The sequence below is a fragment of the Apodemus sylvaticus genome, chromosome 2, assembly GCF_947179515.1.
Source record: "Apodemus sylvaticus chromosome 2, mApoSyl1.1, whole genome shotgun sequence".
Lineage (NCBI taxonomy): Eukaryota > Metazoa > Chordata > Mammalia > Rodentia > Muridae > Apodemus > Apodemus sylvaticus.
The window spans coordinates 119,690,466-119,703,617 of record NC_067473.1 but is presented as its reverse complement, the minus strand read 5'-3'; the positions used below and the strand labels follow the sequence as shown (position 1 = coordinate 119,703,617).

The window sequence follows — 13,152 nt, the reverse complement described above, 5'->3', positions numbered from 1 at the left end:
TTTTAGTATATGGTAAGGGTTCTTTTGTTGTTTTAAATACCAACATTCCATCATTTGTAGCTTTTATGCTACAGGTGAAGTGCATGGCCTGAGGTGGGGGTCAGGTCAGCCTTGGCTTTCCTCACAGATGGAAAGCTGCTGCCGTGCCTCATTACTGAGCTGCGTGCCTCTCTCTGTGAAAGGACTGTTCTCTGCACCTACTCAGCAGGGCTGAGAGGAAGCGGGGGCCCTACCTTTCCCTGTCATGGGACAGGGAAGTGAGGCCCAGAGAGAGAAAGCCCTTAAGCTTAGGACTGCTTTCTTCTGGACCCGCCTCCTCCCTGGGCTCCCTCTGACTGCTCTTTCATAGTCTTGGAAAGCCTGGTGAAAGTGATAGTTCAGGCTGGTCCTTCTAGGTCTGCGCTTTCTCGGAGAAGCCGTGGCTTTTCTGGGGCAGGTGCATTAGGATTGGGCGGGGCTGCATCCAAGATTTGGGCACTGGCCTATCCCTCTGCTCCTTTTACTCTGCTCAGGAACACAAAGGCGGACAATCTAACCTGGGGAAACCTTATGAGGTAGTGCTTGCCAAAAGAGGCAGCTATTGATGACTCTGAGTCCCAACCTGCTCCCCCTCCCTCCCACCTCCTAGCTGACTTAATGAAGCCAAGTTTGCAAATGAAACATAATTTCAAAGACAGGAGTGTTGTCTGAAGGTCTCCGGATGATCTATGCTCCTGGCTGTTCCTTAGCAGCTGTCTCTTTAATTGCCTCAGATGCTAACAAGGGGCTATAACATCTGGGTACAGGAGCAGAGTCACCATGGGCTTGCCACCGGCCCACCTGGGCTTGCCTTCCGCCTAGGCGTTCTCAGGCAGCAGCCACTGTGAGGAGGGACTCACAGCAATGTGGCTCAGTGAGCAGTCAGGGCTCGGCCTTCAGGGCCGTGGGACCAGCCTGAGCTCCCGCACCTGCACCTGCTTGGCTCACTGCAATGAGTGATGTGGCCCTACTTCTGGCCCCACCCCTGCAGGGCAGGGAGCCAGATGACAGGTAGCTGAGGGTGGGACAGTGCAGGCTCTTGCCAGGTGTGCAGAGACTACCCTGCCAGTCCCTGCGCACCAGTCTGTGGGTTCCTTTGCCCCTTGGTGATAAGAAACATCAGGAGTCTGTGTTTGTGCTGGTGATCATGGTGACAACACGTTCTTCATGATGCTGGACTTGTGGCCGGCTGGGCCCCTAGACATCCAGCAGATCATGATCACATTGGTGTGCAGCGAGGATTTCTGTGTCTAAGTCATAAGGACACTGGGGGTGTCACTCACTAGATTTCCTTGCTGAGTGCTGGCTCCAGAGACAAGCTTGCCTTCAAGAGGAGATGGAGCTTCTGGAAAAAGCTAGATAGCCCGTAAAGGTCTGACCAGGTGCTAGCCCAGCCTCATACCCTGCCACCCACACAGGAGTGTGCAGGGGAGCCGCTCTTCATGCTGTACTGTGCCATCAAGCAGCAGATGGAGAAGGGCCCTATAGACGCCATCACAGGGGAGGCCCGCTACTCTCTGAGCGAGGACAAGCTCATTCGGCAGCAGATCGACTACAAGACCCTGGTAAGCCCCCAGTCCTAGGTCCTCCCCTTCCGGTGACAGGATGAGCAGAAGTGAGGGGTGTGACTGGTGCTACCATACTAACCTCCTCACACACAGACCCTGAACTGTGTGAACCCCGAGCATGAGAACGCGCCCGAGGTGCCTGTGAAAGGGCTCAACTGTGACACCGTGACCCAGGTCAAGGAGAAGCTACTGGATGCTGTGTACAAGGGTGTGCCTTACTCACAGCGGCCCAAGGCTGGTGACATGGACCTGGGTGAGTCGTGGGCAAGTGTCCCTGTGATGCTGGTCAGAGGCCAGGCCCCTTGTCCTGATGGTAGTAAGGCATTCAAGGGAGATGAACGGGGTAAGGTAGGGTCTGAAGGCCAGAGTAGAGGGATGGAGGAAACCTATAGAGAAGAGGGAGGGTGTGAATTTGATATTCTGGGAAGCCAGGGCTGTCAGGGCTGAAGGAACAGAACTTTGCACTGGGGAAAGTCAAAAGACATGGGACGCAGTTCTAGGATCCTGCAGGAGCTGTGTCTGGAATGGGTGGGACTGGGGCCTGAGTAAAGCAGGGCCTTCCTCTTGGGCTCACCAGGCACAGGTGAAAGACCAACCCCATGGCAGACTCTGACCTTGAGCCTGTGAAGGTAGCTATCCCAGGCTCTTCCTCAAGTCTTCCTGTCTGCCCCCACTCCCTTGTTCTATGTGCCAATAGAATGAGGAGCTTAGAAGGGAGGGAAGGGAGGGAGGGAGGTGGTCCTACCTCTAATACCCTACTTCCTGTAGAGTGGCGCCAGGGTCGCATGGCACGAATCATCCTTCAGGATGAGGATGTCACCACCAAAATTGACAATGACTGGAAGAGGCTGAACACACTGGCTCACTATCAGGTGACCCTGCCATTCAGGGAGCACTGCATGGCTTTCTTTCCCTTAACCTGGATCATGTCGCCAGGTGTGGACTGGGCCATGCCCAGGTAATACCTGCCCTGGATATCCAGGCAACATCTACCCTGGAACCATCCCGTGCAGATTCAGAGTGCTGGCATGACCTGCCTCCAGGGGCAGAACCATGGGTGTCTTTAGGTCTCTCCAGATTGGGCAGGACATCTTAGTGGCACCCTGGGACTTGTTTCCTTGATGTCTGCCCACAGGTGACGGATGGGTCATCGGTGGCACTAGTACCCAAGCAGACATCTGCCTACAACATCTCCAACTCCTCTACCTTCACTAAGTCCCTCAGCAGATACGGTGAGGGACCAGGAGGGTTGCAAGCAGGTGGTGGGTGGGCATGGAACCTGGATGGGATGCTCTGCCAGCGTGTCGGATGCCAGGGCTAAGGGGAGACTGGCATGTCACGGGCTCTTGGCCTTCCCTTCAGTTCTAAAGTAATGCCTGTTCCCAAAGCCTATAAACAAGTGACCTCATGCTGCTCACATGACCACAGTGGCCATTCCCCAACATACCTAGCAGGAGGAAAACTGGCTGGGGTAGGGCAGGGTCTGGCCATGGGTGAGGGAGGGACACAGCCCTGCCAGCTGACAGGCTATTCCTGCAGAGAGCATGCTGCGTACAGCCAGTAGCCCCGACAGCCTACGCTCACGAACACCCATGATCACGCCAGACCTGGAAAGTGGAACAAAACTGTGGCACCTGGTGAAGAACCACGACCACCTGGACCAACGTGAAGGCGACCGTGGCAGCAAGATGGTCTCTGAGATCTACCTAACAAGGCTGCTGGCTACCAAGGTAGGTGTATGGGAAGATGCCCAGAACACATGGCCAAATCCGAAGTTCCTGCAGGCCTGTCCAGGTCACCTAGGAGGTTGGTGCCCTGGGCAGTCCTGAAGCTCACTACTTGCCCTGCAGGGAACACTGCAAAAGTTTGTGGATGACCTGTTCGAGACCATCTTCAGCACGGCGCACCGTGGCTCAGCCCTACCTCTGGCCATCAAGTACATGTTTGACTTCTTAGATGAGCAGGCCGACAAGCACCAGATCCACGACTCAGATGTGCGCCATACCTGGAAGAGCAATTGGTGCGACTGCCATAGGGGTGGGACCGCCAGGGCCCGGGCCTTACAGTGCCAGGGTCACCCTGGACCTTCCCAGTTGTCAGCCCTGGATCCTGCCACAACCCTACTGCTATGGCCTGTAGGAATTCCCTGGGTGAGGGGTGCCATGTAAGACTCTGAGTTTGGGGGTCAGAGCCGATTGATAGCTTAGAGGAAGTGATATTCATAGCACAAGCCTGTGTTCAGTGATAAGAAATGCTAGCACGTGGGGATAGAGATGGCTCTAAAAGGCCACTCGGAGGTCACGTGGTAGGTAGTGTGGAGCTGTGTATTGCAGGTGAGAATTCAGGCTACCCGGACCCCAGTGGGCTCAGACCAGTGCTTCCTGTGTGCTTAGCCCTGACCTGCCTTCTCCCAGAATAGACCACCTATACTTGTGGACTATGCCTGCAAGATGCCTGCAATGGAGCCATGGGCCCCACGGCCCCTTGCCTCCTGAGCAGGGCTGCTCAGTGTTCTCTGGCTTTGGCTGACAAACACAGTTGTGGGCTTCTGCTGTGTGTTAACCCTGACCCAGCAGGCTCTACCCCTGTGTGTAGTTTTCCCACCTCCATAGTCCATGACTTTAGAGGAGGGCCACTTAGACTGAAGACTGGTCAGTTGACCTTCCTCTCCTGCAAGGGTGCACCAGCCTCCCCACTCTACATTCCTACCAGGGCATCATGTCCACACACGTTAGCTCCGCTCACCCGTTAGCCATTAGCTTTCCTAATCTCATGACCCTTGGCCTAGTGTGCTGGGTGGTCCTGGCCTCAGCCTAAGCCCTGGACCCCTCCCCTCTCCTTCCCAAGGTTCTTCTTGGTTTTTACCTCTCGTCTCCCTCCAGGGCTCTGGGAACCTAAGTCCCAGGTCCATCTGGACTGCCTGTCAGGGGTCCCAGCAAGGGAGGAACTGCTGTGGGACAGCATTGGCGAGGAGCAATGTGCTATACAGAATCTTGTTGATTTACTCGAGAGCAGCTCTCTCGGCCATGTGGAGTTCCCAGGCTTTTGGCACATGCCTATGGTCACCAATAGCCTCAGTCTCTGGTTTTATTCAGTTACTGGTTGGGAAGCATGTGTTATCCTTCACTGCTCAGCCAAGGCCATCCGAGGCCTTGTGGGCACAGGGGTGAGTGTGAAGGCACGTGTCCTTGGGCTGGAGAGGAGCACAGGAGCAGGGTGTAAGCCAGTGCAGGCCGCAGGGATGGCCATGTCTAAGCTGAACAGGAGGAATGGTGCTCCAAGAGGCACCAGGGTGTTGGCAGCATGTCCTGTCTGGCCAGTGGGGAGAGGGGCCTGCCCCAGGTGAGCCTGTGGACATCCACTCATTCTCTGGGGACAGAGTCAGGCCTGCAGGATGGTTGGCCACTCTAGCTGCTGTCCAGACGGGGGTGGGATACAGGATGGCCATCCTGAGCATTCTTGGGCCTGCTTGTCCACAGCCTGCCTCTGCGCTTCTGGGTGAATGTGATTAAGAACCCTCAGTTCGTGTTCGACATCCACAAGAACAGCATCACGGATGCCTGCCTCTCAGTGGTGGCGCAGACCTTCATGGACTCCTGCTCCACGTCGGAGCACAAGCTGGGCAAGGACTCCCCCTCCAACAAGCTGCTCTACGCCAAGGACATCCCCAACTATAAGAGCTGGGTGGAGAGGTGGGTGGCCAGCAGGGGCATGTAGGGGCCACAGGGTGGTGGGTAGGGAGGCCCTGCCTGTGACCCCACCCATGCTGACCCTGCCACCTACTGTCAGGTACTATGCTGACATTGCCAAGATGCCCGCCATCAGTGACCAAGACATGAGCGCCTACCTGGCAGAGCAGTCCCGGCTGCATCTCAGCCAGTTCAACAGCATGAGTGCCCTGCACGAGATCTACTCCTACATCGCCAAGTACAAGGACGAGGTGCGCCCTTCCTCCAGCCCCGCTCTCCTGTGTCTCAGCGCTCACCCAGTACTTGCTTTGCGTCTGTACCTGAGCCCAGCTCTGCCTAGGGGTAGTAAGGAAATCAGAGATTCTGGGAACACAGACGGCTCTCTGGGGCACGGTGGGGACACAGGGTGACAGTGTTTTCCTGGGGTGGATAGCTGTGGTCCTATAATAGAGTTTATTGGGCTGGATGGTATCTCTGGGGCTAGCAAAGGTTGCTCCTTGTCATTTGCCAAGGAGCAGCTCCCGACTCTTTTCTCTGGGATGACTTCTCTGACTCTGGGCTGGACCTTATGGGTACAAATAGCCAAGGACTGGGTATGTGTAGGCAGTGCCAAGGCACTGAGTGGGCCTAGTGGGCCAAGCTCCAGAGTCTACATGGCTGAACTAGGGCCCACCTGGGAACAGGCAGAAGATATACAGGCCAGGGTGGCCTAGGTGTGGAGGCTTTGAGCTTGGCTGTGTCCCTGAGCCAGATGGATTGTTACAGGTCTAGACGCAGGGAGGCCGTGGTCTGCCGGCTGTGCTGAGGTAAATAGCCAGGCAGCCTGTCTGGAGGTGGGAGCCTCAGAGACAGGTCTAAGGTCATGGAGCTATGGACTCAGGGCTCTGGGATCAAACCAGCCATGGAAGGGCTCCCAGGTTGTAGTGATTAAGCAGATAGATGGGACATTGGGCCTGGGCTCCCGCATAGACTGAAGTGGGGGTGTGATACTCAAGAAGACAATCTAAGAACATAAGAAACCCAGCAACAGTAGAGAACAGTGACCATGCCACAGGAGAAGACAGGAGTGGAGCACTGTCCTAGAAGACTCCCAGAAGTTGAGGTGGGTGAGGTAGGAGAGGCCAGACCCAGGGGCCAGCGCCTGCTGATGAAGGAGATGAGGTAGAGGTGCCGATGACCTTGGAGGCTCACCCTCAAGTGCTGTAGTACTCTGGATCAGAAAGGTTTGCACAGCTAGGTACTGGTAGTCAGGTATTGCCCGACCACTCCCCAAATCCCTCAAGGCACACCAATGTCATATGTGGTGGCCCAGCCCATGTATGTGGGTAGCTAGCCCTGACTCTAACCCTATCCCACCCCTGCCCCCACCCCTGCAGATTCTGGTGGCTCTGGAAAAAGATGAGCAGGCTCGACGGCAGCGGCTTCGAAGCAAACTGGAGCAGGTGGTGGACACGATGGCCCTGAGCAGCTGAGCCCTGGAAATGCCCACCCAGCAGGAGGCAGAGCAGGAGGCAGCAGAGGACCCAGGAGACAGCCCTCGGCCCACCTGTACTAAGTGCCAGGTGTGGGGCTGCAGTTGGGTCCTGGCCCTCGCCTTCCTCTCCCTGCCATGCAGGGCCACTTTTTATAGCTGTGGATGTGAGGGCTCGTGCCGAGCCACCTCTGCCTAGGGCTCGCTGCCTTGGGGCAAGGATTGCACAGCGAGGCTGGTCCTGCCCAGGGATATTTGCTGCTTGGCAAGAGCTGCTGGTGGCTATCCTGGAAGAGAGGTGGCCTCTGAGGGGCCGAGATAGAAGGCCAGGCCCTCCAGAAGGAGGGCAGCAGGACAAGGGGCTGGACCAGTTCACAGTTCTTGGCTTCTCCAGCTGCTACCAGCAGGCAGAGTCTGAGGGAGAGGTGAGATTCCCAAGGCTACACCACATAAGTCACAGCCTGGGGCTGTCCCACCAGCCTCTACTCTAGCACCCTGTGCTTGCCACCACCCTCAGATTCACCGCGTGCTCTGCGCGGCCAAGGCTGGAATGCCACATCCTTCTGCTGGGGAGAGAGGCCCCACTCCCCTCCTATGGAGGGCCTGCAGACCCCACTTCCAAGTGACATGCGGACAATGGCTAGGCGAACCCTTCTCTGTCCTCAGGGCTGTGCCTCTGGGAGCCCCTGGTCCTGGGGCTCCAGTCAGAGTGCATGTTCCCATTATTTATTTCCCGCCTCCTGCTCCTGTCGCAGCCCACCACGGAGCTCTGGAGGATAATAGGCCACCATCCTACCATCCTCTATCCTCCCCACCCCTGATGCTCCCGGTGGCTTCCAGTCTGGCATCTCAACAGTGACCTGGCCCCTCTACAGTGGGACATCTGGGTACTGCTTTTAAAGGAACAAGAAATCCTGTGGTATTCTGCCCTGGGAGTGTGGGGGGCATTTCTGCCACCCTGCTGGCCATGGGCAGTGACCCAGGGGACCGGAAGTCAGCTGTGTCCCCTCTGCCCTCAAGGAGCAACAGTACGTTTTTAATGGACCCTGTACATATATATATGTATGTATGTGTATATATATATATGTGTGTGTGGCCCTGGCCCCAATGGGGTGCTGTACAATTATTTGAGGGGGCAGACACAGAAAGGCAATTCAGGAGGAACCCAGGTGGAAGAGAGCAAACCCAAGGGCCCTGGAGCTGCCATCTGATGTGGCCTCTACTTCCCCCAGATGGAAGAAGCCGCTACCCACGATTCCTGGTGGCCCGGCTTCGGGTGCAGAGGCCGCGGGCCTGCATGACTGTGCTAGCGTTTAGTCTGAGTTGATCTTTTTAAACTGCAAGTGTTGAATACTAGAGGTGGTTAGACCCTTTTCTTTTAATTTTTTTTTAAATTAGTCATTGGAAAAGCAAGCAAGCGGCCTATTCCCTTTTCAAGTTCACCTTTTTGATGGTACTAAAGATTATAATGGACTTTAAGGGACAGCTAACTGTGGCCAGGCCCATCCTCAGTGCTAGGGACAGCACACCCCACATCCGTGGGCTGCTAGCCTTGTGGTCCCTCACACTCCAAGCTAGGGAGCCAGTGGGGCAGGTGGATGGGGGTCAGATTAGAGCTGCGCCTCTATTTGCTATGGGGCATGTGCAAGGACTCAGGGAGCAACTCCTCTGTGGTAGTCATGGGCCTGGGCACCCTGGGCCATGAATTCTGGTCAGATTCCCACCCCATCTCTGTGGCTCACTCCCTGGGCTGATTCTAGGGCCAGAGCCAAGGCTAGCCAGCCTGGATATATATAGCCTTTTCTCAGAAGCCCCTGCTGTTGCCTGGGGTTTACCCGTGGATATACCCCTCTCTTCCTTCTGATGCCTCCGGGCTGTGCCTGGGTGGGAGCCTCAGTTTCCCCTTACGTCTTCCCTGGTTGTAGGCTTCAGATGGAAGCCCCCAGTTCTTCCAGCTCTGCCTGGACCACGCACAGCTTCTAGGCTCAATGCCTTCACCATCCAGCCCCAACACCCTGCCCAAGGTCCCCAGGCTCCCTCAGAATAGGCCAACCTCACCCTGTCCTTCCAGGCCACCTTGCCCATATGGGTGTCGGGTAGGAGGTGAGGTGGCCTGGAGCAGCCTCCCGGCCAGGCGTTTGTTCGCAAGCACTTTAGCAGGTCTGTTTACACGCGAACTGCCCTAGCTGTTCTTATCATGTATCTCCGGCACAGCCATCAGGGCCAGGCCCCACTCCCTGCCACTTCTGGACTAGGCTCTGACATCTGCTTGTCCCTGGTCTTCAAGACCTATCCCTCTTTGTGGTATTCTGCAAAGGGTTCCACTCCAGCCTCAATATAGCATGGGGTTGGAGCCCACTGCACTGGGTGGGGGATGCTCAGAGCCGCCCTCCCTCTACAGCCCTAGGGCCCAGGGAGGTGGGCAAGCACTACTCCAGCCAACCTGGTCCTAACACTCTTGGTACTGCCGTCCTGCCATGGGCCCCATCCCCAGAAGCCCTAACTTCCTGCCTGGTCTTTCCCTTTGCACCCAGACTCAGGAGTGCCTGGGCCGTTCCACACTGGGCCTGGGCGCCTGGCCTCCACATGCCTCGGGCTGGCTCTGTGCTCTCCAGCTGCCCCGCTCCCTGACCGCTGGGCAGCTAAGCAGGGCAGCAGTGATGAGGACCTCGGCGTGTCCCCAATAGACACTGCATGGAGTCCCGGGCACAGGCCAGGAACCTCTGTTGGCACAGAGGGGCCCGACCACCACCCTCTACTCCAGTCCCCCCAGTTTGAATCTGGTGGCTCACATCGGTGCTACACAAGCTAGAGTAGATATATTTAGAGAGAGAGATATTTTTAAGGTGAAGCCCATGATTAGCTGTCCTTTAATGCCGCAGAACACTCCCTCTTGCCCCTTCCCCCAGCCCAAAAACTGGTCATTCGGATGGTCTGAGTAGACCAGGCCTCGGCCATCGCTTCTCTGGAAGCGGCGGAGCCAATACGCTCAGCCATCAGATGTGTAAATATACTGCTATTTCCTATTTTACGGTTCTTCAGATTTAGTACTTGTAAATAAACACACATTAAGGAGAGATTAAACATTTTTGCTAAAGCTCGTGGCTCTGAGTCTTATTTCAGTGGGATGGGAATCCAAGAGGTGACCACAGAAATAGCTTACTTCTATCCTCAGGGGTGGCCTCAGGCACCTTGGACTCCTCCAGATTAGGGGCTTGGTGTGAACACAGGGACTGGCCCTGGAAAGCTAGCACAGACCGTGTCACATCAGGTTTATCTAATGCAGAAGACAGCCTACACTCATTGGAACAGAGAGGGAATGGCCTCAGGGACAGTCTGTGGCAGGACCATGTGCAGTCCTCCCTGGGAGCACACCCATTTATGAGGCAGGGTCCCTCCATCATGGTCTTACACTGAGCAGCCTGGGGTGGGACAGCCCATGTGCACACTCATCTGCTTCACGGGTGAAGAGTTCATAAGTCTGCTGTTTGATGATGGGGCTCAGGTACCTAGTCTTGCCCTCCTCGGCTTGGCGGAGTGTTGAGTTGGGCGCAGTAGCACTGAAGGAGGCAGCTGATGCTGGCCGTGGAGGCATACGTACCAGCTCCTAGGGGCGCCTTAATTCATGGCAGCCATGTCTGATGCTAGTGCTGTTCACCCACTGCGCACACACACACACACACACACACACACACACACACACACACACGCACACACACGGCCTCTGAAGCACTCTAGCTGCCTCTGACTCACTGCAGTCCTTTCAGGGCTCGGATGGCATTCCATAAGCCACAATCAGTCCTCCATTTCTAGCCAGCCTGTCCTGCCAGCCTGTCCTGCCAGCCTGTCCTGCCAGCCTGTCCTGCCAGCCTGTCCTGCCAGCCTGTCCTGCCAGCCTGTCCTGCCAGCCTGTCCTGCCAGCCTGTCCTGCCAGCCTGTCCTGCCAGCCTGTCCTGCCAGCCTGTCCTGCCAGCCTGTCCTGCCAGCCTGTCCTGCCAGCCTGTCCAAACGGTGTCCCGTTTGGGGTGTGACATGGCCCGTTTGTGTCTCTTGAGCCCCCCCGACTTTCTGGCACAATCAGCTCTGCCTGAATTACCCTCGTTAGGCTGCCACAGGCCCCAGCCCTGCCACCCGGGACTGAGGCAACCTCTCAAAGAAGCAATCAGTGCCCTTGCACAGGGTGATCAAGCATGATTAGAGCAAGCAAGTCTGATTGCCACACAGCTTAGCGAAGGCAGCAATCCATCCACACAGCACTGTGGTGGCTCTGAGCACATAGGGCAGAGACTCGAGGCTGTCCTCGGCGCTGTGGATCAAGGGGACATTTTACTACATTTCTTTCCTGGGTCCGAGAGCAGCCACAACTCCAGCAGAGGACAAGGCCGTAAGCTGGGATGAAAACTATGGCAGCGGTATGCGGAAGATGTCTGCTCATAGCCTCAAGTACGCAAGAAGCCCAGCTGAGGCTCAGAGGGCCAGATCAGGAGCCAACCAAAGCCAGCCAGGGGTGGGAGAAAGAATGGAGACCTGCCAACCATGTAGTCCCAGAGAAAGAAAGGGCCATTTGCGGAGGCAGGAGTGACCTAAGCCTCACAGCTAATGTAAAGACCTAGGGGAGGCCGGTGTGAGGCAGAAGCAAGGACAGGCGCTGCAGAGGAATGAGGGAGCAGGAGGCTGACTTAGGTTTGCTCGTGGTGGCCACAGCTGGTCATCAAAGGCGTCTGCCATAGCACAGCTTTGTCCCCTAGGGGTGCTGTGTGGGAGACATCTCTGGAGGTGGCTGTTCTAGGAGTCTCTGATTATCTATGAGGTGACTGGCCACACCTAATTGGGTATCTGGGTCTCCTGGAATGAGGTTCTCACCAACTGTAGCTTCAAGCTTTGTTGAGCCCAAGATATGGTACAGGGCAGCTCTGGTCATGGCCCAGGCCCTGGGATGGTTGTTTCTTCAGCGTGGCCGGGACTTGCAGCAATCAGCCAAGATTAGCTAATTTTTTTTTTTATTCGATATAATTTATTTACATTTCAAATGATTTCCCCTTTTCTAGCCCCCCCCCCCACTCCCCGAAAGTCCCGTAAGCCCCCTTCTCTTCCCCTGTCCTCCCTCCCACCCCTTCCCAGTTCCCCGTTCTGGTTTTGCCAAATACTGTTTCACTGAGTCTTTCCAGAACCAGGGACCACTCCTGCTTTCTTCTTGTATCTCATTTGATGTGTGGATTATGTTTTGGGTATTCCAGTTTTCTAGGTTAATAACCACTTATTAGTGAGTGCATACCATGATTCACCTTTTGAGTCTGGGTTACCTCACTTAGTATGATGTTCTCTAGCTCCATCCATTTGCCTAAGAATTTCATGAATTCATTGTTTCTAATGGCTGAATAGTACTCCATTGTGTAGATAAACCACATTTTTTGTATCCACTCTTCTGTTGAGGGATACCTGGGTTCTTTCCAGCATCTGGCAATTATAAATAGGGCTGCTATGAACATAGTAGAGCATGTATCCTTATTACATGGTGGGGAATCCTCTGGGTATATGCCCAGGAGTGGTATAGCAAGGATTAGCTAATTTAAGAGCAGGCCAGGAACAAAGGAACGCGGGGCACCTCAGTGGGGCTGGAATTCATTCTTAGACTGCCCCGAGTCTTGAACCTCTTCTCGGTGCTGAGGCCCTGCAAGGAGAGTGTCTGGGAGCCCCCAAACACTGGGAAGGAGGAGGGAAGGTTCCACTTGAGGACATGTACCAGTAGCTACCACCTGCTCCCAGGAGACCTGCCCGATGTTCAAGAAGGGCTCTGTTGAGAAGCAGGCTTTCTGACCATGCTGGCTGTATCCAGTTCATACTCTACCCTAGTAAACACCCAGGCATGTCCCGTAAAGGTCCCTTCTGCTTGCAATGTGATGGGGTAGGTGAGAGAGCTGGGTGGCTTTTACAAAGGTGCAAGGGGTGACCAGATCTACCCTGTACTGTATCTTGTGCTCAGCAAAGCTTGAAGCTACAATCGCTGAGAACTTCACTCACTTCAGGAGACACCAGGTGCCCAACTAAGTGTGGGCACCTCATAGATAATCAGAGACTAGAACAGCCACCTGCCAGAGATGTCTGCTGCACAGCACCCCCAGTGGTACTTCATTCTTGACTGGATCCAGGTGATTCTATGAGGTCATAGCACCCCATCTTTCTCCTGTCTTCCTCATCTTCCCAAATCAGTCCCCTGGTGACTGTCAAATTGCAGGGCAGTGGTCTCTTTGGTCCAGGTGGAGATTTTATTAACCACCCTTAAGGCAGCCACAACCGTTTGTTTGAGCCCATTAATCTAGCCTGGAGGAGATACTCTGGTTAGCTGGACACAGGAGAATGAATGGCCAGTGTACTTGAGCCTGAGTTTGGTCAATCATTCAGAGCT

The 13,152-nt window shown here is 55.3% G+C and overlaps 1 protein-coding gene across 1 annotated transcript in view; it reads left to right on the top strand.

The window, feature by feature from the left end:
* The window catches only part of Plxna1 (plexin A1), a 46,624-nt gene extending 36,781 nt beyond the window's left edge, over positions 1–9,843 (top strand). The window contains exons 24-32 of the mRNA XM_052174297.1: positions 1,437–1,583; positions 1,680–1,839; positions 2,355–2,458; positions 2,722–2,818; positions 3,126–3,316; positions 3,437–3,606; positions 5,066–5,278; positions 5,376–5,526; positions 6,652–9,843. Of these exons, the coding sequence (XP_052030257.1) occupies positions 1,437–1,583; positions 1,680–1,839; positions 2,355–2,458; positions 2,722–2,818; positions 3,126–3,316; positions 3,437–3,606; positions 5,066–5,278; positions 5,376–5,526; positions 6,652–6,747 (1,329 nt within the window). The 3' untranslated portion in view covers positions 6,748–9,843. The remainder of the gene's footprint in view (positions 1–1,436; positions 1,584–1,679; positions 1,840–2,354; positions 2,459–2,721; positions 2,819–3,125; positions 3,317–3,436; positions 3,607–5,065; positions 5,279–5,375; positions 5,527–6,651) is intronic.
* Positions 9,844–13,152: the final 3,309 nt, after the last annotated feature.